The sequence below is a fragment of the Carcharodon carcharias genome, chromosome 19 (assembly GCF_017639515.1).
Source record: "Carcharodon carcharias isolate sCarCar2 chromosome 19, sCarCar2.pri, whole genome shotgun sequence".
In the NCBI taxonomy this organism is placed as follows: Eukaryota; Metazoa; Chordata; class Chondrichthyes; order Lamniformes; family Lamnidae; genus Carcharodon; species Carcharodon carcharias.
In genome coordinates, this window is record NC_054485.1 from 80,056,911 (window position 1) to 80,082,009 (window position 25,099).

The following is a 25,099-nucleotide window of genomic DNA, read 5'->3' on the forward strand; positions in this document are numbered from 1 at the left end:
TTATGCCACCCCACCCCCACTAGAGCTATACCTTGAGTGCCCTACTATCCATTCTTAATTAGCACATTCATTTAGATAATATCACCAACTTCAACACCTCTGTGTTCTTTTGTTCCTTTGTTTGTGACATCTTTTGATGATTTGCTCCTATCACTGCTTGCTTGTCCCTCCAACCACACTCCCCCTCCACTTCTCTACCCCCCCCAAACCTCCCCCCTCCCCACACACACCTTAAACCAGCTTATATTGCACCCCTCTCCTTGGATTCACCTAGTTCTGTTGAAGGGTCATGAGGACTCAAAACGTCAACTCTTTTCTTCTCCGCCGATGCTGCCAGACCAGCTGAGTTTTTCCAGGTAATTCTGTTTTTGTTTCGGATTTCCAGCATCCGCATTTTTTTGCTTTTATATCAGTTATGTCGCCATTGCCAGCTTCAGCCTTCCTCCTGTAAAGGTGGCCGTCCGATTGTGATTGGCTGTCACACCACAGTCAAACTAACAGGAGGAGAGTGAGGGGAGGGAGTCAAATTAACAGGAGGAGAGTGAGGGGAGGGAGTCAAACTAACAGGAGGAGAGTGAGGGGAGGGAGTCAAACTAACAGGAGAGTGAGGGGAGGGAGTCTAACTAACAGGAGGAGAGTGAGAGGTGGGAGTCAAACTAACAGGAGAGTGAGGGGAGGGAGTCAAACTAACAGGGGGGGAATGAGGGGAGGGAGTCAAACTAACAGGAGAGTGAGGGGAGGGAGTCAAACTAACAGGAAGAGAGTGAGGGGAGGGAGTCAAACTAACAGGAGGAGAGTGAGGGGAGGGAGTCAAACTAACAGGAGGAGAGTGAGGGGAGGGAGTCAAACTAACAGGAGGAGAGTGAGGAGAGGGAGTCAAACTAACAGGAGGAGAGTGAGGGGAGGGAGTCAAACTAACAGGAGGAGAGTGAGGGGAGGGAGTCAAACTAACAGGAGAGTGAGGGGAGGGAGTCAAACATACAGGAGGGTAGTGAGGGGAGGGAGTCAAACTAACAGGAGGGGAATGAGGGGTGGGAGTCAAACTTAGAGGAGGGGAGTGCAATGAACAGGCTGAATCCCCCACACTGGGCTCTCTGCATCTGACCCACTCCATGAACCCCCACGTTGAGCTCTCTGCACTCGACCCATTTTCTGTTCCTCAATTACCCCTGTACTCTTTGACCTACATTGGTTCCCAGTCAAGCAACACCTCAATTTTAAAATTCCAATCTGTCCACAGCCTTGTCCCTCCCTATTTCTGTAATCTCCTCCAACCCCACATCCCTGTGAGTTATCTGTGCTCCTCTAATGCTGACCCTGTGAGCATCAGGAATTATAATCACCCACAATGGGGGCTGTGCCTTCAGCAGCCTCGGCCCTTAGATCTGGAATTCCCTCTCTACACCTCTCAGCCTCTCTGTAAAACATTCTTAAAAACTGCTTCCCTGAGAAAGCTTGTGGGCATTGACCTGTGTGACTCAGTGTCATCCTTTGTTTTATAATGTTCCCCTGAAGTATCTTAGGGATATTTCTTTAGATGAAAGGTGCTATTTGAATATAAGTTGTTGTTTTCTTACAGCCAAAATCTTAACCTGTCTCCGTTTGATCTTCCTGGTAACTGGTGACAAAAGACTCTATCTATTTACTTGGCTATTTTTCTGAAACTAACCAATCATTCACCTTCTGGTTCTATAATCAAGAAATGATCAAAGTGCAACTGAAACAGTAAAATGGATCCTCGATAAACTTGATATATTTGTTATTTTTCCCCAGTTTATAAACAGGATTAATTTCCCCCTCAGAGTGTTTCATTCCCAGCTCCTGATTGGAACAGGGAGAGTGGATTCCCAGAATGTTGCTGATCCTTTTCTCCATCTCCCTGTGTTTTTCCTGGGTCTCTCCCGGTAAGTACAGAATTCAGCCCTCCATTCTCACTCTCACTCTCTCTCTCTCTCTCTCCGGGGTTAATTGGAATCTTTTGGTGAGAGTTTGAAATGGGTGATGTTTGATCAGCTGCCTGTTATACAGCCAGCCTGATATTTTACACCATTGAAGACAGCACAGTCTGTAAGACTCTGATGGGATTTGTGTCCAGCTCTCCTGATAGCAGGATGTAGAAACACCGAGAGCAGAGAAGCTTGGAGCAAATGGAAAATGGTTCAAATGGACACTTTTAACTTTCAGAAACAGAAATACCTTGAAAAACTCAGCAGGTTGGCGGAGAAGAGCACAGTTGATGTTTCGAGACCTCATGACCCTTCCACTATCTGTTTTGGATTTCCAGCATCCGCAGTTTTTTTGTTTTTATCTCTACTTTTAATTTTCACATCGATTGGGAGAAGCAAATCAGTTTCATCACTCCTGGTCTAAAGTCTTCAAAACACTACGGGGAGGAGAAGGATAATCCATGTTTAACCCACCCCAGGATCAGCTGTGATGCCCTCATGGTTGAATAAAACAGGTTATCTGAAACCACCAACATCCTCCTGACCCTGTATAAAGTGCTGATTAAAAAGCTGTTTGTGAGATGTCATTAAGGTCCTCAGCTGATCCAAGGAAGGAGCCAGGAATGAAGAGGTTAAAGGGTACAGAGACATTGACAGTTAGAGGAAGGGCCTATCGGCCATCACTGTGAGGGTCCAGCTCTTCGACAACAGGGTTCAGATGTCAGTGACCTTCTACCCTGGGTCTCAGTCATCTCCAGGTAGCCCCGTCTCTGCTGGTGAATCCTGTGTTGAAGGTATGATCTCTGTGCCCTTCCTGCCCCCTTTCCTCTCCCATACCCTCCATTGTTCAGGGATCTGCCTGTCCTGTGGAGGGTGTTGTCCCTCTTCACACAATATCTGACAGTTGTGCCCCCATTGCCAGCTGCAGACGTCCTCCTGTACAGGTGGCCATCCCATTGTGATTGGCAGTCACACTACAGTCAAACTAACAGGAGGAGAGTGAGGGGAGGGAGTCAAATTAACAGGAGGAGAGTGAGGGGAGGGAGTCAAACTAACAGGAGGAGAGTGAGGGTAGGGAGTCAAACTAACAGGAGGAGAGTGCGGTGAACAGGCTGAATTCCCCACACTGGGCTTTCCCTACAGGACCCACTCCATGAATCCCCCACACTGGCCTCTCTGCACATGACCCAAGTCCTGTTCCTCAATTACCCCTGTGCTCTTTGACCTACATTGGTTCCCAGTCAAGCAACACCTCAATTTTAAAATTCCAATCTGTCCACAGCCTTGTCCCTCCCTATTTCTGTAATCTCCTCCAGCCCCACATCCCTGTGAGATATCTGTGCTCCTCTAATGCTGACCCTGTGAGCATCAGGAATTATAATCACCCACAATGGGGGCTGTGCCTTCAGCAGCCTCGGCCCTTAGATCTGGAATTCCCTCTCTACACCTCTCAGTCTCTCTGTAAAACATTCTTAAAAACTGCCTCCCTGAGAAAGCTTGTGGACATTGACCTGTGTGACTCAGTGTCATCCTTTGTTTTATAATGTTCCCCTGAAGCATCTTGGGGACATTTCATTGGGTGAAAGGTGCTGTATAAATATAAGTTGTTGTTCTCTGCCAAAATCTTAACCTGTGTGTTTGATCTTCCTGGTAACTGGTGACTAGCGACTATTTCTCCATTTAATTAGGTATTTTTCTGAAACTAACCAATCATTCACCCTCTGGTTCTATAATCAGGAAATGATCAAAGCGCAACTTAAACAGTAAAATGGATCCTTGATAAACTTGTTATTTTTGTTGTTTTCCCCAGTTTATAAACAGTATTAGTTTCCCCCCTCAGAGTGTTTCATTCCCAGTCCTTGGTTGGAACAGGGACAGTGGATTTCCAGAATGTTGCTGATCCTTTTCTCCATCTCCCTGTGTTTTTCCTGGGTCTCTCCCGGTAAGTACAGAATTCAGCCCTCCATTCTCACTCTCACTGTCTCCCTCACTCCGGGGTTAATTGGAATCTTTCGGTGAGAGTTTGAAATGGGTGATGTTTGATCAGCCGCCTGTTATACAGCCAGCCTGATATTTTACACCATTGAAGTCAGCACTGTCTGTAAGACTCTGATGGGATTTGTGTCCAGCTCTCCTGACAGCAGGATGTAGAAACACCGAGAGCAGAGAAGCTTGGAGCAAATGGAAAATGGATCAAATGGACAATTTTAATTTTCACATCGATTGGGAGAAGCAAAACAGTTTCATCACTCCTGGTCTAAAGTCTTCAAAACACTACGGAGAGGAGAAGGTTAAACCATGTTTAACCCACCCCAGGATCAGCTGTGATGCCCTCCTGGTTGAATAGACCAGTTTATCTCAAACCACCAACATCCTCCTGACCCTGTATAAATGGGTGGTTAAAAAGCTGTGTGAGGAACAGTGGAGATCCTGCTCTGTATTGCCCATCACCCTGTTTGACACTCGGACTGTTCATACAGTGACTGTCCCCTTCTATGGTATCACACTTCATCCTCCCAAATATTCCTGTTTCTCTTCATTTCAATTTGGAATTCACTCGCACCACATTTTTCCTGGTTATGACTTTCATGTTTTGATAATGATATAAAGACAGCAATCACTCATAAGGGATTGGGTAAAGACGTTAGGGTTCATTTCTGAAGAGGTAGACACAGGAGAGCAGATAGAAAGCTTGAAGATATCAGAGCTCTGCTAACTTCTTCCAGCCAAAAGTGAAGCTAACCTGTGACACACTCTCCTTCAAGTGATTTAGAGCAACTACTGTTTAAAAGTACATTACAACATCCCCATTTCTTTTTAAAGAGACTTTTCCCCCTTCCAATGAAGTTGAACTATTTACAATACATGTTCATGTCTCGTTAACATTACATAAGTGTATAGAGCAGATGTATCTATCAGTCTCTAAAGTATAGAGGTAATCTGCTCATACCTCCAGATCTTGTCATGGTAACCTTGTCTGGAGGTGTCTTTAATTGATCAGAGTGATCTGTGGGATTGTCATTATTGGATGTTGCTCCTGTGTGGATTCGAGATCTTGTCCCAGATGCAGTCAGACTGTACGGTGATTGAGGAGCTGGAATGGATCTGATTTGCCCTCGATTACCCCTCACCATTGCGCCTTTGTGTCTGATGTCTTCATAGGACCTTGGTCCTGAGCTAATCCTTGTCACCTTGTCTGGTTGCCGGGTACATTCTGTGGGATCCTGGATGTGAACTTGTCCCAAATCTGAACTTGGCAATTCCCTACCTGCATTTTTATTGTGCACATTGATCATTTCTCTTGCAGTTTCAAACATTGCCTCTAGTTTCTGAGAAAGTAGAATAGGAAAAAGTAGGTAAACTGGTACAGACTGGTGTGACAAACATGGGCTCTGCCAAGGATTGAATAGTTACACTTAAAGGTCACTCTCAGATGCAACATTGCAATGTGTAGATCTTGCTTGGTCTGTCTACATTGAGTATTAGGAATTTCACCAGGTGAATCATTCATTCAGCTAGGCTGTTAGATCTAGGGTAATGAGATGAAGAAGTAGTGTGATCAGTATTCCATTTCATACACATATCTTGAAATGGATTAGCAATACGTTGCAGACCGTTATCCATAATGATCTCTCTAGGCAAACCAAATAAACTGAAAATAGCATTTAGTGTGTGTGCTGCAGTTGTGCTTGATGTATCATGCAATTGTTGAATAATGGGCTACTTGGTAAAGCAGTTGACGATGATGATGAAGTCAGCGTCATGGACGTGAAAGAATTTGGAGGTGATTTTGGACTAAGGATGGGTAGGAACTTCATGTGGAATCAATTGTTCTCAGTGCTGACCTGGAATATGCTCTTGACATGCCTTGTACTGCTTGACGATAGCTTCAATGTCATTGTTCATACTCGGCCAATAGACGGTCCCGCTTCTCATCCGATCTCTGCTCATGTGTGTCTGAGTGATGAAATCTATGTTGTCCATAAGATTGACAGTGTGAAAACTGTGTTACTGCTCTTCATCTCATCACGCACATTGTCATTCTCTGGTTGTTAATCATCTCATGTATATGTTTCTGACAGGATACTGGATGGTCATTCTTATTGCTTGAAGATACCTGTTGTGTCCGGTCTGTTTGGATGTGTGCACGGCTCCTCACAGCTGCATCAGCCTTTGCTCTAATGCACCACTGCTGCCAATGGCCCTTTCTGCTGAATGCCTTGCAGAATTGCTGGAAAGCTGGGCATTTCCTTGGTGTCTGGAGAAGGTCACAGCTTCCACGTGTCTTGCTAGGTTTAGATGGTCTAGTGAGTGCATCAACAGCTGGGGATGTACTTAGGACCTGTCAGCTTTATTAACCTGTGAGGATCGGTTAAAATTCACATCCATCCTTGTGTAGATCTCCAAAGCTAAATGTTTTGGATTTGTCTAGCAGATCTTTCTGGAAGGTTTTCATGGGAGTGGATATGATCAGAAAATCAACAATTCTGTCTGCTAGCTCTGTGTTTGAAAAATCACACTACATACCCTTTTCTCTGTACCTACTGACCAAGTGGTCCTTGGATTCTGTAGACTGTTGTCGAAATGACATGAACTCTCGTCGATGAATACGAAAGTTTAACCTGATTCTGAACCGGTCTTCCAATGTTGTCCATATCTCTTGGGGACCCTTTAGCTCTTCTGCTGTCAATCCTGATGTGTTCAGCCTGTGTATACCTTCATTCCCAATTGCTATGTGAATTTTTATCGCTGGCTTATCTGGTTCAGACATACATGAATCAAGAAACCATAGCTCTGTACACTGTTTAAATATGTTTGATTTGGGCAGTGGATCAGCTGCATCCCAATTCAATCTGGGGAATCTTGTGGATATTTTGACAATAACTCTTTGATCTTCCTTCTCCTATTGTACCCAGGATGAGTGTCACTCTAGCCACATTGACACACTTAGAATCACAACCTTCTCTGGCCGGTCTTTACGACATGTTTGGGTTTTTTTGGTTTGACTTCCCCCACTCGCTATCAGCCCAGCCCACCCCCTGGACACTCCCCTTTCCTGACGGAGTGAACCCAGCTCTAGTCCTCTCGACGCACTGACCCACTCACTGAACTGACAGGCTTTGCACTGCAATCTCACCATGAGGGATCGGTCTGTTTCCCAGCTCTTTATTTGAGCACTATCCTGGCACTGTGCCTTCAAAGCTTATCTGTGCAGTCACCACACTTTCAACACTCTCCAACGCCTCGACTTTGTTGCAGTCTGACCCAAATACCAAGGGTCATCTCACGCCATGTGGTACAATCTAAGCTGTACCTTAATCTTGCTGCCAGGCTATTTGACCACCACTGAACACCATGTTGTGTTTTGATAATGATGGAAAGGCACCAATCACTCATAAGGGATTGGGTAAACAGGTTGTGGATTTATTTCTTAAGACTAGGCACATGAGAACAGAGAGACATGGACAGAAACCTGAAGGCATCAGAGCTGTGCTACGTTCTGCTTATAGGCAAAAGTAAAACTAAAACTGGATCACATGACACGCTTCCTTTCTAGTGATGTAAGATTACTATCCCTTAAAAACATATTACAACAAAGACGCTAAACAACAGACCAGCCGAGAGTGACTCTGATTCCGGGTTTACTCCCTGTTCTGTGAGGCTGCAGCTTTTAATTCTGACCCAGTTTAATCAGATTCTGTTTATAATATCAGACAGGATTCTGACCTTGTGATAAAGTGGTGGATTATTGGAGATTGTCCCTGTGTGGATGGGCCTCACTTTGATCAGGTGTCAGTGCGTGGAAATGTTTATTAACTTGTCCCTTTAATTGTTTAATTGTTTTACAGACACTAACCCATTTACAATGATTTTCACACCATCAGTGATGTTCCCGAGCTTTCTGATCAGGGAGGTTCAGGTGAGATTATTCTGATGCCCATGTTGGTATTTATTAAAGTGTCCCTTTAACTGTTTGCTTCACAGACACTAACTCACACACGGTGATATACACTGTATCTTATGGCAGTGAAGAATTTCCTGAGATTACAAGTGCTGCAATTGTCAATGGAGTCCAAATCGGTCATTATGACAGTGATGTCCGTCGGTGCATCCCCAGGCAGCAGTTCATGGCTGAATATGTCGATGTGGAATTCTGGGACTATGTCTCAGATCTGGTGACCGCACATTCAAACCTGGCAAAGGAGAATCTGGATACAATACTGAAGATGACAAACCAGACATCCGGTAAGATCACAATGTAGAAACTCATTGTTGATTATCCCCCATTATACCCTGGATCACTCCACTCAGCCCATCTCCCAGCACTGACCCCTGAGTCACACCACGCAGCCCATCTCCCAGCACTGACCCCTGGGTCACTCCACTTAGTCCATTGCCCAGCACTGACCCCTGGATCACTCCACTTAGTCCATTGCTCAGCACTGACCCCTGGGTCACTCCACTCAGTGCATCACACACCATGGGCTAGGAATTAAATGCTGTCTGTAAACTGCCAGGAATTAACTCCTGTCGTTAATGTGCTGGGAATTATTCCCTTTCATGAACCTATTTGAAATGATCTACTTTTGTTAGCTTGCTGCTAATTAACTCCTCTTGATGTGCTTGGATGGTAAATCTGCATTGAGGAACAATCTCGAGGGGCAATGTGATGTTCTCATGCTGCTCCTCCTTGTGGACACATCATCTGTTTTCCCCTGAAAGAGTTTTTGTTGGGTCAGACACTCACTGAGAGCAGATGTCAGGTTGACAGAAGTTTATCTCTGCCCAGGTTGGATTTGATATTGTTTCCAAGTTGCCAAGCACACGGACTTTGTGATTGATGGGAATGGAGCGCCGTGCAGGTTGGAAAGTGTGCATTTCACGGCAAAGCTCTGTATATCAGTGTAGCTTGGTGCATGCAAATGATCAAACGACCAGCAGGGCAGACGTTAAGTTGTGCAATTTAATTCGGCTCTTATAAATCAAGGTACATTAAAACAAAGTATCATGTCTGTAACCAAGATGGAGCTGGGGCCTTCCAGCCAGCAGAGAATAGAGAACCAAATAGTAAAGTGTATGTCTTGGAATCTTACTGTGCCTGGAATCTGCCAGCTATCAGATTGTTATGAGCCTCTCTGCCGCGTCATACCCTCACAATGGCCTTTGCATGTAGCTCCACGGCATCCCTGGCCCTGATCTCCATTGTCTTCACTGTCCTCATTGTCAGAGGAGACATCTCAGTCCTGCATATCTCCCTCAGCCAAGACATTCCCCCTTTGTAATTCTAATTTGTGCAGGGCACAGCGCACGATGATGATCCTGGACAGTCTGGGAGGTGAGTATTGGAGAGCCCTGCCTGAGTGGTCCAAACATCTAAACCTCATCTTTAGGAGGTCTATCATCTGCTCAATGGTGGGCATTGTGGAGACATCACACTCCTCAGCAGCACTCTGTGGGCAGCAAAGTGGTATCATCAGACAGACTTTTTGGGGTTATCCCTTGTCCCCAAGGATCCAGCCCTGCGATCGCTGAGGTCCTTTGAAAAGCTATGGCATCTGGCATCGAGTCAGAATGTAGGTGTCATGAGAGCTCCCTGGGAACTGAGCACAAACATGCAGGATTTCTCTGTTGTGATCACATATCAGCTGCATATTCAAAAAGTGGAAACCTTTCTTATTGAGGAATGTGACTGGCTGTTGCCAGGGAGCTCTCAAGGCCACATGTGTGCAGTAAATTATTCCCTGCACTTGTGGGAATCCTGTTATTGCTTCAGATCCCAACATTCTTTCAGCCTGGTATTCCAGGTCCAATTGTGCTCTCCTGAACAGGGAATCTGTCACCTCCCGGATGTGCTTGTGTGTCACTGACTGGGAGATGCCACACAGGCCCCCAGTGGAGTCCTGGAAGGAAGTTTAAGTGACTGAGACATTTAATGCCACTGGCATGGGATTGTCTCCAAATTCTTGCAGCCACAGCTCATCTAGGAGAAGCTGACAGATGTGTGCAACCAAATTCCGGGACATTTTAAGGTGCCTCTGGCATTGCCTTTCACTCATCTGTAGACAGGAACATAGGAGCAGGAGTAGGTCATTCGGCCCCTCAAGCCTGCTTCACCATTTAACTAGATCATGGCTGATCTTCTATCTCAACCCCACCTCCCTGCACTGTCCCCGTATCCCTTAATGTCATTCGTATCTACAAACCTATTGACCTCTGCTTTAAACATACTCAGTGACGGAGCCTGGTTCCCATCCAGTTGCGTCATAATTATTAGGGTGCCCCTTTGGTTGGCCAATTGCGCTGACCCTGAACTCCATCCAGTGGAAAAGACCCTCCCCCCAATTTGAAGTATCATAGTTTTACAGTGATTGTGTTGCATTACTGAGACTCCCAATATGGTGCATGTAAAATTTGAAACTCACGCCACCCTCTTCATGGCCCCTCATACCCTCTGGCACCTGCCAACTATCCCCATCACCCTTGAAACACCAAATATAACCATTTCCCTCCCCCCGTTACACTTAAAACCTCCCCCGTTAGCCTTACACCTCTAAGCATCACCCTCCACATGGCCTTCTGTCCCCTCAGAGCCTACTCCCATTACCATTCCCATGCCTACACTGACCCTTCTTGTTACGCTTTCATGATCATTCCATGGAACCTTCAGCCACCCGACTGTCACCATGGATCTGCCTTCCCACCACATCCAACTCCCCCTCTCACTGTGCCTGTTCCTTCTGCTGCCCAGTGCCTTCAGTTCAACCCCCAGGACCCCACTGGAGACAGAACTGACCCCATCTCTGGGTGCATCTCTCTCCCACCATTCCTGCCCAGAAACTCCCTCCCCCACCCAGCCACAAGACCCCCAGACCCCACAAGAAAGGCCATTTCCTCCATCCCACATTGCTGCACCCTCGCATTCCCTTACTGCATCCCTTTCTGCTCCGGACAGTCTGTCTTCTTTCACTGGGCAATCTCCCCCCACTTCCATTTTTTACCTGACTTCCATGTCCAACTCCCACTCCACCCCACACCTGCCTGCCCAACCTTAGCCAGCCCCTCATGTCCATCCTTCGCACAGCTTGGCCTGGCCGCCACCTGATATGAGTCAAGAGGCTGAGATTTGTGACCAGCCCCCGAGACGGTCAAAGCAGCTTCCACTCACTTCATAGTCATGGAAGAAGTCAACCTCGCCAGGGGAACGTCATTTACATGCAGCTGTAAATGTGAATGTTCGAATTTCTGACTGACGGGGAGAGGAAACTGTTGGGAAATTATATCTCCACGATCTGCATGTTTTTTTAACATTTGAAAAGACATTGCATCAATAAATTTTAACAAGGTTAAAATTTCACCTTAGGATGTGAGCAAGCATGTCTTTTCCAAGAAACTACCTGACCAGCATGGTACTTGAGGAGGAGAGCGATTTGCTTATTTCAACAGTAATTACTTTAATGGCTGGGGAAAAAAAACTTGTAAAGGCAGAGGCCCTGGTGATTTACTGGAAATCACCTGATGAAGATTAGCTTTATGTTTTGAACTTGTTTTTTTGAACTCAGTTGGAAATAAGCTGAGAAGGGTAAAGCTGCCCAACCCGCACAATCCTTCCCTTGCCTGAAAAGTGTGGTGATCAGTATTCAGCTGGCAATCCTCATCTCAGTGGAAATTGTCTGTATTTGGAAACCCAAGAGGTTAAGACAAGGATTCTTGAGTCCATTCTCTACTTTCCTCCAAGTCAAAGCTTTGTTGGTGAGAACCTCCAGGCATCTACTTGGACCAATGATCTGTCTTCACATGAGGGAGCTCCAGATCAACAGCTTCAAAACCCTGTCAACTTTATCCTTTTTTTCATAAAGCCTTTTCTTCAACTGCCCATCTTTGCAGAGACCCTTTACCTTTGTCCTGTGTGTGTGTGTATGCGTGTGTGCGCACGTGTTGGCGTGTGCGTGTGTGCATGCGTGTTGATGTGTGTGTTGATGTGTGTGTGTGCACGTGTGTTGATGTGTGTGCACGTGTGTTGACTTGTGTGTGCTTGTTGATGTGTGTTAGCGTTGACGTGTGTGTGTGTGTGTTGATGTGTGTGTGTGTATGCACCTGTGTGGATGTGTGTGTGTTGATGCGTGTGTGTATTGATGTGTGAGTGTGTGTGTTGATGTCCGCGTGTGTCTGTATCTGTGTGTGTGTGTGTTGATGCGTATATGTGGATGTGTGTGTGTGCGCGCGCGTGCGCTGGGAAACTTTAAAAGGGACATACTTACAACAATACCGCTTCCCTGTGAGCTGGAGTCCGTATCATTGGTCAATCCAATGATGAATCCTCCGTGCACGTCTTCTGAACAACTGACCAAATTGCCCTGACCGCTGCAGGAATGGTGATTCTGTGGACACTTTATACTTTTTCTTGCTATGGCCTATAAGGTAAAGCCGGCTTTTAGTCCATTTAGTTGGTTTTTAATTACATCCCCGTTCATGTCCCCTGGTGTAACCCCCTTTGAAGGTCACGTGGCACTGGGAGTAATCCAGAGATTACAACCCCAGAGGTCTTGCTTTTTAGTCTACTGCCTAATTCCCTAAATTCTTGATGCAAGACCTCATCCCTTTCTCTACCTATGTCATTGGTACCAACATGTACCATGATCACTGCCTTATCACCCTCCCCCTTCAGGATGCCCTGCAGCTGTTCAGTGACATCCCAGACCCTGGCACCAGGGAGGCAACACATCATCCTGGAGTCATGTTGATGGCCACAGTAGCGCCTATCTGTTCCCCTGACTATAGAATCCCCTATTACTATTGCTCTTCCTCCCTTCCTCCCCTCCTGTACAGACAGGCTGCTTGTGGTGCCAGAAGCTTGGCTTTGTCCGCACTCCCTGGGGGAACCAGCGCCCTCATCAGCCTCCAAAGCGGAATACCGATTTGCGAGCAGGACCCCAGGGGACTCCTGAACTATCTGCCTGTTTCTCTTGGACTGCCTGGTGGTCACCCATTCCCTTCCTTCCTCAAGTCCCTTCATCTGCGGTGTGACCACCTCTCTAAACGTGCTATCCACGATGCTCTCAGACTCATGGATGCTCCACAGTGTCCCCAGCCGCCGTTCCAGCTCTGAAACCCAACCTTCCAGGAGCTGCAGCTGGGCACACTTCCTGCAAATAAGCTGGTCCCAGGCACTGGAAATATCCCTGGCTTCCCACATGGAGCACAAGGAGCACACCACGGCTTTGAGTGCTCCTGCCATGACTTATCCCTTTACATTAAACCTTTTAAGTCAATTACTCTAGGGCCCTTCTTTCCTGATCCTCTGTAGAGTATACAAACTGTAAACCAGAAAAAACTTTAAACTATAAGCGATTAAAGTAGGTAAATACCTTACCCACTACTAACCAGTGATTCCTTTCCCTTGTAGCTTCTACTGCTGTAGCACGCACTGAAGATTTAAGAAGTTGGATAACAAGGAAAAAAGGCAAAGAGCACCTCATCCCCTATGCACCAAATTCCTGTTTTGCACCAAATTCCGAATACCCACTCTGGCTGTGCCCCACTCAGGATGTGCTCACAATCCTGTTGGTGTGCAAGCACACTGTAGCGTGCTTTTAGATAGTCCCTTTCTTAAATGGAGCTGACTTGACTGATACTAAGCTTCAAATAGTAATTAACCCCTATTCAGGCCCTAATGAGGCTTCAGGTGATTGACAGTTAACTGTCGCAGTCAGCTAAGTCGCTACCTTACCAACCTTTTAACTAGACTACTGAACTCACAAAAATTAAAGAGAAATTAAAGAGAAAGACATGCCAGTTCAATTCCCGCTTTGCACCAAATTCCGAATATCCACTCTGGCTGTGTCCCACTCAGGATGTACTCTCTCTCCTATTCGTGTGCAAGCACATTCAGTTAGAAATCAGCTGAGAAGGGGAAAGCTGCCCAGCCCAAACTCTCCTTCCCTTGCCTGAAAAGTGTGGTGATCAGTATTCAGCTGGCAATCCTCATCGCAGTGGAACTTGTCTGTATTTGGAAACCCAAGAGGCCGAGACAAGGATTCTTGAGCCTATTCTCTAATTTCCTCCAAGCCAAAGCTGTGTTGGTGAGAACCTCCAGGCATCCACTTGGACCAATGATCTGTCTTCACATGAGGGAGCTCCAGATCAACAGCTTCAAAACCCTATCAACTTTATTCTTTTTTTCATAAAGTCTTTTCTTCAACTGCCCAACTTTGCACACACCCTTTCTGTTTGCCCTTTGTTTGTGTGTGTGCTGGGAAACTTTAATAGCGACAGATAGTTACACTTTAAGATTACAAATTATGTGTTAACCAGTTCTTGCAACTTGTTTCAAAAAGAGGTTTCATTTTGTAATAAATCAATCACTCTGAGTTTATTGAAAGAAGCCTGGTTAGTGTCTCTTCATTCAGTGTTTAACAGCAGCGAAGGTAAATCATTGGCCATTTTGGTGAGTGAATTCAACATTTATGCTAATGATGTGACCTGTGGAGTAGTGGGGCTAGATAAACTGCGCACAACTTCCATCCTGGTCTTAATAGAACTTCATTCCAGCAAGGTGGCCTTTTGATGAACATGCGTCACATGCTAATCTATGCAAAAAGGCTTCCTGACATTGTTCGTCGGGAACCTTTTCCACCTTTAACCCATAGTTACATTCCCAAGAACAGAATTCGAAAGGTTCATCCCGCCATTTGGAAACTGACTTCTGACCTCCCACCAAATTAACTAACCCACCCGCCCAGCTTCCCGCTGCTGGTGGGGCTGGAAAATTCCATCCTGTGACACTACTCCTCCCTTTCTAAATTATACAAGATCCCCTTTTGTACGACCCTCTTCCTGGTCTAAAGGTTTCTGTCTTGGATATCAACTCTACACAACAACTTGGATGCAGTTCCACAAAAGGTGATAGACCTTTATTAAACCACTAAGCAATTGTACACACTCACAACAATACTGGTTACTTATCTTCCCTGTGAGCTGGAGTCCGTCTCATTGGTCAATCCAGTGACGAATCCTCCATGCGCGTCTTCTAAACAACTGACCAAATTGCCCTGACCGCTGCAGGAATGGTGATTCTGTGGACACTTTATACTTTTTCTTGCTATGACCCTGTGCCCTTTAAGGTAAAGCCAGCTTTTAGTCCATTTAATTGGTTTTTAATTACATCCCCGTACATGTACCCTGGCGTAACCCCCTTTGAAGGTCATATTTAATTTAACAAAAGCCAGCTTGACTCCACTTTGTTATCTCCAACACTTAGCAATCTCCAGAATGGGAAGAAGGCAGCACATTTATTGCCCCTTAATGAAGCTCAGTCTGTTTATCTTCCCTGGTACAAACCCTGCTACAGGTTAAGTAATGTTACAGAATTTGCTGAATTTAGCAAGGCTTTCACTTGACTAAGTTAACCATCATGCTTTGTGTTTTGAGCCCACAGTGCAGTTCAGTGCAGTTCTTTATATACCATCTGGGTCCTCCTAAAACCTTAATGTTACGTGTTACCCCCATGAGACAGAGTCCACACACAGGGTTACACCACAATTGGTCCACATTAATTTATATAAATGAAATAGAGAAACAATTACATAGTTGAAAAGTGATTGTACATTAAAAAGGTAGATGATTTGTTGGTTTAGACTTTTACCACTGATCAGATTGCTGATTAACTGTTTGGTCACTGACAGGAATTCATGTTCTTCAATGGATTCGGTCTGTTGAGGTCACTGAAGACGGCTCCATTAAGAGATCGATGCGAGTTGGGTTTGATGGGAAGGATTATATTAGTTTAGAGCCAGACAGAATGAGATGGGTCGCATCCAATCACTTTGCAGTGAAGACTAAAGAGAAATGGGATTCTGATGAAACCTGGAACAACTACTGGGAAAGTCATCTACAACAAGTATTTGTTAAACATTTAAAGAAATATTTACAAGCTGGGAAGGAATATTTCAAAAGGAACGGTATTTATTTCAGTTTTGACCCAATATTCTGATCTAACTTCACTGGTCTATGAAAGCGTTCTCCCATTCCATTCAGTGTCTGTCTATTGTTTTCACCCTTTCCCATTACAGTTCAGCCTGAAGTGTTCATCTCCAGAAGTGACCCCGATAGTCAGTACAAGCCGCTCACTCTCTCCTGTCTGGTTACTGGGTTTTATCCTGTAGACATCGAGGTGAGCTGGCTAAGGAATGGAGAGGTAATGTCTGAGACACTATCCTCGGGGGTTCGACCCAACCACGATGGGACCCATCAGACCCAGAAAGAGATTGAAATAAATGCTGGGGATGAGGATCAATACTCCTGTCAAATTGAACACAGCAGCCTGGCAGAGACCCAGCTCTATCAGTGGGGTAAGGAACTGTACTGGATGTGTGTGTGTGTGTGTGCAGCAGTCCACTACCCTGAGCCTTTAATAAGTTGTGCACATGTCCAACTAAATCCATTAGTTATGGCAGATGAAATTCACTCATTTAATCTGTCAATATCCCTTCACTGTGTTTCCTAACTTAGTATCATCTGTAAACTTGGATATACAACTCTCGGTTCCTGCATCCAAGTCATGAATACAGATGGTGAAAAGCTGAGGCCCCAGGACAGATCCCTGGGGAATACAACATATCACATCCTGCCAATGGGAGCACATTCACTTTATCACCATTCTCTGTCTCCGACCTCCAAACCAATTTTCACCCCATGTCAAAGGTTACCTCCAATTCCAAACACTCTGATTATTGTCAATAATCTCTTATGTGGAAACTGATCAATGACCTTCTGGAAGTCCATCTAGACCAGATCCATAGACATTCCCTTATCTACCATGTTACTGAGCTCCTCATTAAAATCAGAGATGAGTCAGACATGAGCTCCCATTCACAGATCCATCCTGTCTCTCTTTGATCAGCTGATCCTTGTCTAAGTGTCTGGAACTCAATCTCTGGACATTTGTGAAGACTTTTCTTTGATCTGGATTCTCTCACTTATTTCCTGTGTTGACCATGGTGGGTTCACTGCAGTAGTTTCGGACTAAGTCCTGCTGTTGGATTGTACCGAGTTCTTCTTCTGAAGTGTTTACTCTGTTTAGCTGTGGTTTTCCTCATTATCAGCTCAGCCCAGTTTCCTGCGGTCAGTTTCTAACTCATCCCTTTGAAGTTTGATGTGAAAAGCATCAGTGATGCTGCCTCCTGGGCCGTACAATGTAACCCTGGGGATTGAACAAGGACAGGACACTGAGACATCGGGAAGAATTAGAACTGAACTGTACGGGAAGGGAACCCACGGGATTGGGACAACACGGCTTTTCCACCACCATCAATGGGACTCTTTAGTGATTTCACTGGAGAGTGAAATCGGGTGAGTGGAAAACCAGCGTTTCAACCAATCCCATCAATTCCCAATGGGCAGCTTTGGTTAAAATTGTCCCCAATTAACATGGAACTGGGAATGGATCTGGGAACAGAGAGACCATCCTGATATTATTCAAATGTGTTTCAGAAATCCAAGAAAACAATGCAGGACGCTCCCAACTTGGAATGATAATTGGATTAGTCGCTGCACTGGCTGCTCTACTTCTGATAATCGGAATAATCATCTGGAAAAGCAAACAGAGAGGTAAGAATCAGAGAGAGGGGATGTGGAACTGAGGGGACAGAATGAGATTGGGGGAATCTCCAGTACTGGGAGTACAGGACACTGAGAGGGGAGAGTGAGAGAGAGGGGAATGTAGAACTGAGGGGACAGAGTGAGTGTGGGGGAATCTCCAGTACTGGGAGTACAGGACACTGAGAGGGGAGAGTGAGAGAGAGGGGAATGTGGAACTGAGGGGACAGAGTGAGTGTGGGGGAGTCTCCAGTACTGGGAGAACAGGACACTGTGTTGAATGGAACTGATTTAATTCCCACACACAGATACACACATGTATTGTTCCCTGTCTGATCTTCCTTTGTGTGATCGGCCCAGACCAGGTGTAATATTGATCATTAAATCCACCATACACACTCACATCCTCACCCACTGTATATCGATGGAATGGAAGAGATCGACAGGATCTCCATAAAGTGTAAGGATGGAGGGGAGTGTGGGAATGAGCGTTTCTTACACAATCTCCATTCCCTCACACTTGTTGTGTTCTCACTCTGAAAATGGATTATTCCCCATTCTAACTGACATTTATTTTGCTTCTGCAGATTCACCAAGTGTGACCTACACAACAGCTCAGAGTAAGTGACTGAGGGACAGATTGTTGGGAATGAAATAGGAGGGATTGAAAGTTGTAGAATTACATTCTCCTGGGAATTCTCTGGAAGGAGATTCTCGACCCCACAGAGAAACAATTGGAAAGATGTGAATGGTCTTTGGAGTTGTTTTTCCAGATTTCACTCGGTTCCTCTGATAATCCGACAGCAACAGGGAAATTATGGAACTTGTTCTGTTGGGTTTGTGAATTATTTTACAATATTGATGAACATTAATCGCACCCAGTATTGAAATAATTATCAGAGAATTTCTTACTTTCACGATGTTGACTGGGTCAGTCTAGAATTGGGGATCAGAATAGAGACATCTCCGCTCCTCCCTCTCCACTCCCTCCCTCCCTACTCCCTCCCTCTCCACTCCCTCCCTCTCCACTCTCTCCTTATCCACTCACTCCCTCTCCACTCCCTCCCTCTCCACTCCCTCCCTCTCCACTCCCTCCTTCTCCATTCCCTCCCTCTCCACTCCCTCCTTCTCCACTTCCTCCCTCTCCACTTCCTCCCTCTCCACTCCCTCCATCTCCACTCCCTCCCTCTCCACTCCGTCCCTTTCCACTCCCTCCCTCTCCACTCCTGCCCTCTCCATTCCCTCCCTCTCCACTCTCTCCTTCACTCCCTCTCTCTCCACTCCCTCCCCCCCACTCCCTCCCTCTCCACCCCCTCCCTCTCCGCTCCCTCCCTCTCTGCTCCCTCACTCTCCTCTCCCTCCCTCTCCACTTCCTCCCTCTCCACTCCCTCCTCTCCACACCTGGATCACTGACTCAGGGAGATGAACATAAGAAATAGGAACAGAAATGGGCCATTTGGCTCCTCAGACATGATCCACCATTCAATAAGATCATGACTGATCCTCGACATCAACGGGAGATATTGAATCACAGAATCACAGAATTGTTACAGTGCAGAAGGAGGCCATCATGTCTGCACCAGCTCTCCGAATGAGCATTATGACTTAGTGCCATTCTCCTGTCTTTCCCCCGCATCCTTGCACATTCTTCCCTTTCAGATAACAGTCTAATTCCCTGCTGAATGCTGCAGTTGAACCTGCCTCCACCACAATCTCAGGCAGTGCATTCCAAACGCTAACCATTCGCTGTGTGAAATGTTTTTTCCTCATGTCACTTTTAATTCTTTCGCTAATTACTTTAACCTCTGCCCTCTCTTCCTGGATCCTTTCACGAGTAGGAACAGTTTCTCCATATCTACTCTGTCCAGACCCCTCATGATTTTGAAGACCTCAATTAAATCTCCTCTCAATCTTCTTTTCTCCAAGTGAAACATTCGTAACCTCTCCAATCTATCTTCATAACTGATGTTTCTCATCCTGGAACCACTCTCATGAATCTTTTCTGCCTTCTCTCCAATGCCTTCACATTCTTCCTAAATTGTGATGTCCACAACTGTACTCAAGGCTCCAGCTGAGGTCTTACCAGTGTCATATACAAGTTCATCTTAACCTCCTTGCCCTTTTACTCTGTGTCCCTATTAATAAAGCCCAGGCTGCCGTATGTTGTATTTACCACGCTCTCAACCTGCCGTGCCACCTTCAATGCACATGTACACCCAGGTCCCTCTGCTCCTGCAACCTCTTTAGAGCTGTACCCATGTTTTATACTGTCTTTCCATGTTCCTTCAACCAAAATTAATCACTTCACATTTCTCTACATTGAACTTCAACTTCCACCTGTCCATCCGTTCCACCAACTTGTCTATATCCCTTTGAAGTTTTTCATTATCCTCCTCACAGTTCACAATGTCTCCGAGTTTTGTATCATTCACAAACATTGAAATTGTGTCTTGTCCACCAAGGTCTTGGTCATTAATGTAGATCAGGAGAAGCAGTGGTCCCAACACTGACCCCTGGGAAACTCCCCTACAAACCTTCCTCCAGCCTGCAAAACATCCATTAACCACAACCCTCTGTTTCCTGTCACTCAGTTAATCCATGTTGCTACTGTCCCTTTTATTCTATGAGCTGTAAATTTGCTCACACGTTTGTTATGTGGAACTGTATCAAATGCCTTTTGGAAGTCCGTGTTCACCACATCAACATCATTGTCCTCATCAATCCTCTTTGTTACCGATTCAAAAAACTCCAGCAAGTTAGTTAAACATGATTTTCCCTTAAGAAATCCAAGTTAGCTTTCTTTAATTAACCTGCATTTGTCCACATGACACTTAACTTTATCCTGATTTATTGTTTCTAGAATTTTCCCCAGCATCGAAGTTAAACTGACTGGTCCTTACACCCTTTTTTGAACATTTGCCATTCTCCAGTCCTCTGGCACCACCCCTGAGTCTATGGAAGATGATAAATTATGGCCAGTGCCTCTGCAATTTCCACTCTCACTTCTCACATTATCCTTGGGTGCATCTCATCCAGTCCCAGTGCCTTATCAACTCTAAGTACAGGCAGCCTATCTGATGCCTCTTCCTTTTCAATTTTAAACCCCTCTAATGTCCAAATTGCATTCTCTTATATCATGGCTTGTTTGGCACCTTCTTCCTTTGTAAAGACAGTTAAAAAATATTCATTTAATACCTCATATATTCTCTCTGCCTCCATGTGTAAAACCCCTTTTTGGTCCTCATAATTCCTACTCCTCCATTTAGTCATCCTTTTACTACTTACCTACCTATATAAGACTTTGGGATTCCCTTTTATATTACCTGCCTGTCTCTTTTCATACTCACTCTTTGCTTCTCTTATTTACTTCTTCACCTCCCTCTTGAGCCTTCTATGTTCAGCCTGGTTCTCAATGTTAGTTTCTGCCTGACACCTGTCACAAGCACACAATCTTAATTTCTACCTCCTTTGTCATCCAGGCAGCTCTGGGTTTGTTTGCTCTACCTTTCCCTTTTGAGGGAATATACCTTGACTGTGCCTGAACTATCTCTTCTTTGTAGGCAGCCTGTTGACTATTGGCTGCTTTTCCTGCCAACCTTTGACTCCAATTTATTCCAATTTTTCCATCGTCAGCCTAAACCTTATGATACAATCAACATGGTCCCCGAAATGCTTTCCTATTGCTATTTGATCTACTTGGTCCAACTCATTCCCAAGAACCAGGTCTATTTGTGCCTCCTTTCTTATTGGAATGGATGTATACTACTGGAGGAAATTTTCCAGAACACAATCAAGTAATTCGACCCTTTCTGCCCTTCATGCTCATACTATCCCAGTCTATATTTGGATAATTAAAGTTCCCATTACAAGTACATTATACTTTCTGGACCTCTCTGTAATTTCCTTGCAAATTTGTTCCTCTACATCCTTCCCATTTTTTGTGGTCCTACAGCGTACACAGAGCAATGTAACTGCACCCTTTTTGTTACTTAACTCTAGCCTAACACCTTCTGTTCTGGATCCCTCTGGTCATCCTCATTCTGAAGCGCTACAATACTTCCCTTAAACAATAGCACCACCCCTCTTCCTTTTCATTCTTTCCTATCTTTCCTGAACACCTTGTATCGAGGGATGTTTAATGCCCAGTTGTGCAGTTCTTTGTGCCAGGACTCTGATATAGGCACAACATCACAATTCCCCATGGTAACCTGTACCTGAAACTCACCAATCTTATTTATCACACTCTGTACATTCACACACATGCACTGTAACCCTGACTTAGACTCCATTAATTTCTTTTATTCAGACCTCATCTATTAACTTCCGATTCCCTGCCCTAGTGAAATATATCTTTCCCAATATTCTGTGCGCCTTGGCATCTGCTGCTTCTTATTTCCCTGCCGAGTTAGTTTAAAAACTTCCCAACCTTCCTTGGAAAACTTCAGACTGTCTCCTTGGAATAGAGTAGGTTAAGAGGTCATTGAATAGAGATTTTCCAGATGATGAAAGGTTTTGATAGAGTCGATGGGGAAAAATGATTCTGTCTGGTGAGTGATTGATAATGAGAGGTTATAGATTTACAATCATTGCTCAGTGATCCAGAGAGGAGAAGAGGAGAAATGTTTTTCACTCTGGGAGTTGTCGGGATGTGGAAGGCTCCACCTGAATATGTGGTGGAAGCTGATCCAATAAATAATATTGAAAGGGGAGTGAACAGATACTTGAGGATGAGGAACTTGCAGGGATAAAGGCAAGAAACAGGGATCTGAGATAAAGCATAATGGTTGTTTCAAAGAGCCAGCAGGGGAAGATGGGCAGAATGGTTTCCTTTTGTGCTGCAAGTTTCTATGATTCTGGGGGCTCCACTTCAACTTAGTTGCAATTCCATGTTCCCACTTCATTCCCAGATCCCTTGATCCCCTCAGTGCTGCAGAATCAATGGATCTCAGTGCTGAATGTACTCATCACCTGATCATCCACAACCCTCTAGATGGACAATTCCAAAGATTCACAACTCTCTGAGTGAGGACATTTCACCATCTCAGCCCAAACTGACTGATCCCTTATCCTGAGACTGGAAATCCTGGATGTGGACACTCCTGTCAGGGGAAAGAGATTCTCAATGTCTTCCCCGTCAAATCCTCTCAGAATTTTACCTGTTTCAATGAGATCACCTCTTGGCCAAGTCAACACTGGAGAAGATAGGAACGTTCTCCTCAAATTCCACAGCGGGGTTCACTCTCTTTCCAGTCAATCATCCTCTACTCCTGCACCCTCTGCTCCCTCACCCTCCACTCCCTCACCCTCCACTCCCTCTGTGCTCACTTACCATGGAGAGAATTTTATGTCCTGGGGGCAGACATGCACCTGAGCCGAATGGGTGTAAAATCTCCTCAGATGAAGTTGGGAGAGTGTTGCTCTCGCGCGATATTTCGCTTGGCAGGCACGTGCGGCATTCGGGAGAGCGCCCGCTGGCAATTAAAGGGGCAATTAAGATCATTAATGCCCCAATTGTAAGTGATTTTCCGTAGCCCATCGAACCACACAGGCCAATTGGCCGGGCAGGCTTTACATTTTTGCTGAAACCTCATCCAAGGGCAGGATGGAATCACCGTTAGAATATAAAATAAAAAGAAATATCTGGGGACTGCAGTTTTTATGAGATCTGCTTTCAGGTGCTTGGTTGTGCTGCAGGGACATTTTTTGCAGCATTTTAGTGTTTCCTTTTATTATTTGGAGGTCTGCAGCTCCCTGAAGCATCTGTCTGCCTTCAGGGAGCTCAGTGGAAGCTCTCACCAGCACCCACGGTGACGTCAGCATTGACAAAGCATAATGGCTGTTTCAAAGAGCCAGCAGGGGAAGATGGGCAAAATGGTTTTCTTTTGTGCTGAAAGTTTCTATGATTCTAGTGGACTTCACTTCAACTTCGCCCTCTTCCCGCTCCCAGCGGCAGTGCTGAGTCATTCTGAGGGTGCATTTCATGCTGGCTGCCCGTTAGTTGTTCCCACCCGCTCTCGGGCCCTCCAATCGCACAGGCCCAACAAAGGTAAAATTCAGGCCCACATGTGAGTCAGTTTAGTTAATGCTGGGAGGTGATTGAATCCTGGGCCCAGTGAGTGATAGAGAATATCTCACACTCTCATTATCCCATTTCTCACACTCTCTCTTTTATTTTCTCAGCTTCTGATGTCACTGTTCCAGAACGTTCCATCAGCTAAAGGGAAGGCGATGGCGTAGTGGTGTTGTTAAAGCATAAGTAATCCAAACGTTGAGTAATTCAAACACCCAGGGTAATCCTCTAGGGCCCTGAGTTCAAATCCCATCTTAACAGATAACCATAATGCTGTCTCACCCTCCCAGACACTGTTAAACCCTGTCAGACTAATTTCACTGTCCTCCTGACCCTGTCTCACCCTCCCAGACACTGTTAAAACCTGTCAGACTAATTTCACTCCCCTCCTGACCCTGTCTCACCCTCCCAGACACTGTTAAAACCTGTCAGACTAATTTCACTGCCCTCCTGACCCTGAACCAATTGCCCTGTTTCTGTCCATTCCTTATCTCGTGGGTTTACCGTGTTCCACTGCAGGACATTCCCAGAGCCTCATTGATGAATAACTGGATTTGCCTGTTCTAGTGTGAACATGGACATCATCGTTCATCCTTCCATATCACAGCAGACACACAGAATCACAGCTCATTGTTTACACTGAGTGCTTTGATGATGGAGATCTATTTTTCCTGGGAATGTGCTTCCACAGATTGAACGGTGGGTCCTGGATCCACCAGGTTGGGATCCTGATTCTTCAAGTGAGACTTTCTCAAGTAGCGTTTCCATTCAGTATCCACAATGTGATGGTTCTCACAGTCGAACGGAACTTCAGGGATGATTTTCCCTCACACTTTCTTATCTTCAACAACTTGTTCAGGCTGACTGTATGACCTGAACAGAGTAAATGTCATGAGGCAACTCAGACAGACACATTTTATATTGATTGAAGCTGATCTATTTTGCACTTTCTGCAATGTCAGATTTACACTGTTATATATTCTACATTTGTAAATTTTATCACTAAAATATATTTACTGAGATAAAACACATTTATATCCTCAATGTTTCACTACAAGTGCTGATAATTGTGGTTTGTTGTTAATAAATAATTGTCAGTGGTTGACTTGTCTAAATTATTCTTTACTGATTTCACAAGAAAGGTTTCATTCATTCACTCAGCAGCTTGTGGGTCTTGGAATGGGCCGTTGTTGGGGTTCAGTTCATGTGAACTGGGTAAGTTAATATCAAATGTCAGCAACATTCACTGCTTTCCATCAGCGTTTATTCACTTGTTTACAGACAAGAAGATGACAGAGCGAACGTCAGACAAGAGGAAGATATGCCATAACTTTAGTGAATAAAACTTCAACACATTTGCCAGTGAGGTGGAGGTGAACTGTCTCCAGCATCTCAGTAATGAGAAGTGTGGGTTACCGAGTAAAGGTAGTATCTTGGTGTGGAAGGAGGTGACAGAGAGTGTGACTGCTAACTGCACTGTTTCATGGTC

At 45.2% G+C, this 25,099-nt stretch overlaps 1 protein-coding gene across 1 annotated transcript; it reads left to right on the forward strand.

The window, feature by feature from the left end:
- Positions 1 to 3,702: 3,702 nt before the first annotated feature.
- LOC121291610 (class I histocompatibility antigen, F10 alpha chain-like) lies at positions 3,703 to 24,709 on the forward strand. The gene is made up of 7 exons (XM_041213049.1): positions 3,703 to 3,888; positions 7,932 to 8,192; positions 15,629 to 15,904; positions 16,016 to 16,294; positions 17,436 to 17,552; positions 18,128 to 18,160; positions 23,721 to 24,709. The coding sequence occupies exons 1-7, from the start codon at positions 3,837 to 3,839 to the stop codon at positions 23,756 to 23,758; spliced, it is 1,056 nt and encodes a 351-aa protein (XP_041068983.1). The 5' UTR covers positions 3,703 to 3,836; the 3' UTR covers positions 23,759 to 24,709.
- The last annotated feature ends 390 nt before the right edge of the window (positions 24,710 to 25,099 follow it).